This window comes from Monoraphidium neglectum, assembly GCF_000611645.1.
Source record: "Monoraphidium neglectum strain SAG 48.87 unplaced genomic scaffold scaffold05955, whole genome shotgun sequence".
NCBI classification, from domain to species: Eukaryota; Viridiplantae; Chlorophyta; class Chlorophyceae; order Sphaeropleales; family Selenastraceae; genus Monoraphidium; species Monoraphidium neglectum.
Window position 1 is genome coordinate 1 of NW_014007678.1, and position 2,644 is coordinate 2,644.

The 2,644-nt window shown below is 64.2% G+C and overlaps 1 protein-coding gene across 1 annotated transcript; it reads right to left on the bottom strand.

Annotated features, from left to right (window-relative positions):
- Positions 1–502: 502 nt before the first annotated feature.
- On the bottom strand, positions 503–850 carry MNEG_16078 (hypothetical protein; the record flags this gene model as incomplete). Its single annotated transcript, XM_014035451.1, has 1 exon — positions 503–850. The coding sequence occupies one exon, from the start codon at positions 848–850 to the stop codon at positions 503–505; it is 348 nt and encodes a 115-aa protein (XP_013890905.1).
- Positions 851–2,644: the final 1,794 nt, after the last annotated feature.

Genomic DNA, 2,644 nt, shown 5'->3' on the forward strand with positions numbered 1-2,644 from the left:
AGGCAGGGCTGGGCTGCAGCTGGGGGCACTGAGCGGGGTGAGGCCGGGGGGCCGACCCGGCGAACGCGACACAGCGGACTTCTTTGCGGCGTAGTCGGCATTAAGGCGGCAGGGTGCAATCGACACCCACAGACGTCAATTAACATCAAGACAAGTGATGTTGAGGTGCAATTGGCGTCCAGGCAATCGGCGTCAAGACGGACGGGGACAAGCGAGCCCAGGTACAGCGCACACCCCAGCTGGCTGGTCCATGTGCTGCGTGCTGTACTGCGCTTCCACGCTCTCCACGGCGACGCAAAGTCGAGCTCTATCCCGCAGCACGACGACGCGCCACGATCCACCAAGCACAAGCAGGCGGCCGCCTCAACCCGCGCCGGCACCCGGCGGAAGCAGGGCAGTGCTGGTGCGCGGCTCGCCAGCCGGCGAGTGCTGCGATGGGTGGGTCACGCCGCCCTGAAACGCCCCGCCCGAAGCCAATTGAACCCGGCCCCGTCCTGATCCCTCACCCGTCCGGCCAGTCGTTTGGGGACGTGCGCTGCGGGTCCGCCAGCCGGCCCGCCGTCCCCAGCAGCGGGTTGGCCCGCGCCAGCTGCTCCTGGGTCAGCGCCACCCCCAGCGCCTCCGCCTGCTGCAATTGCTCCTCTATGGTGATGCGCTGCGCCTCGGGGGCGGGCGACTGCAGGACGGGGGAGCCGAGGGCGGCCGGCAGCGCGTTCAGCGCCGCGAGCTGCTCGTTGGCGCGCCGCGCGGCGGCGGGGTCCGGCGACTGCGCCGGGACGCCTTGCGCCGCCGCCTGCAGCGGCAGGCCGCCGAGCAGCAGCGGTAGGAGCAGCAGCTGCAGGAGGAGCATCCACTGTGGTGGGACGCGTCGCAGGCTGCCTGCTGACCGACGCAGCTCCTCCCGCTTCCCTCTGACTCGCTGTCCCTGCCTTTGCCGCCACTGCTGCGCCTGCGACCACTGGCCTGCCGGATGCATAATCACGATGATTCTATTGCAACAGCAATTCCTGAGAGGTGGTATGCATCAGGATGTGTTTCACAACCAACACCGGTCCCACAGATCACTCCTCTAATCACAACGGGGTCATTCAAGTTACAATGCTGCTTTGATTCCTATTTAAGAGCTGTCCACTTGCAAAACACGATGCTGGGCGAAGCAACAGAAGACTCACTGACGGCGTAATTCCAACGGATCAATAGATGAAGGGCTCAATTGCGTTTTGATTACAATCAAGTCACGCGATAGGGGTCGCGCGGCAGTAAGCGGCAAGACCGGCAGCCGGGGTCCGCTCGTTGGTCACCTTCCACCACACGCCGTCCCCGTCAGCAGGCACAATGACGGCGTCGAGCACAGACGGTGCAGAGCTCTAGCGCGACCTCCACACAAACAATTGCTGACGAGCAGCAGCGGCTACGAGGCTGAAATCCATCACGTCATCGCGGGGACGCTGAGTCAAACGTGATGGCTCCTGCTGCCTGCGCCTCGATTCAACAAGCCCTGTGTCCGAGTCAAGACATGCACATCCAGCTTATGACGCTCCCGAAAAACAGGTATATTGGCAGAAGATGGACCGTGCGACGCTCACGGTCGCGTCGACGACTCCGCCGCGGTCGCTTTGCAACCGCACACGGTCAAAGCCGCGCTACCGGCTGCGCGGCACGCCGGCCGGCGTATCAAGGAGCCAGTGTACACACACACACACACACACACACACACACACACACACACACATACACACACACACACACACGCACGCACGCACGCACGCGCGCGCGCGCACGCACACACGCACGCACACACACATGCACACACACACACACACACAAACACACACACAAAGTCGGCAGCACGCCAACATGATGGGACCACGAGCCCTGGCCAGCGAGGGGCGCTTTGCGGGCGGGGCATGTTGAAGAAGGCGGTGCTCTTCCATGAGTGCTCTCGGCATCCTCGAGAACGTCCACCACCCTACCCTTTCCTTGGGACTGTCGTCAGCAGACGCTGTCGGTTGAGTTATGAGGTACACGTGGCAGTGCGGGACTGGAGTGCCGCCGCTGCTGAGCCCATGAACGCCGCCTTGCCTCTGGAGAGAGTCCTCTCGATCAGTGCAACGCGCTGTGCGCGTCCTGTGCCATGATCCGGGAGCTGTTTGCGCCCCCCTCCCCTCTCCCGCCGACACTGCTGCGTGAAAACAATCGCTTTTGCAGGATGCGAGGTGACCATTACGGCCGGCTGCCTGCCAGCCGCGCTGATCTCAACACCTCAGGGCTCACAGGCCGTCACGCAAACTGTTGCAAAACAGAAGTGGCCTTACACGTGTGCAACAGGGAGCAGGCTTGCAACGACTGCAGATGTTTGCACATGGCAGCTTGCAGCCAAACATGATCATATTTGCCCTCTCACCGGCCCCCTGCCCACCGCCACCAAAATCAAAGCCCCGCGGCCGCGCCGCCGGCGTCGCGCGCTGCAGCTGCGGGCGCCGTCAGTGCGCCGTCCTCTGCAACATGCCTAGCAGCCAGCCCCGGGGGTTTGAGAGGCCGTCCTCCCAGCCGTCCTGCAGGGCCATCAGGGGGCCGGCCACCAGGTGCTCGGCGTCGCGGTCGGGCAGGTCAAAGACTGGGGGGGGGGAGGGGAGGGCGGAGG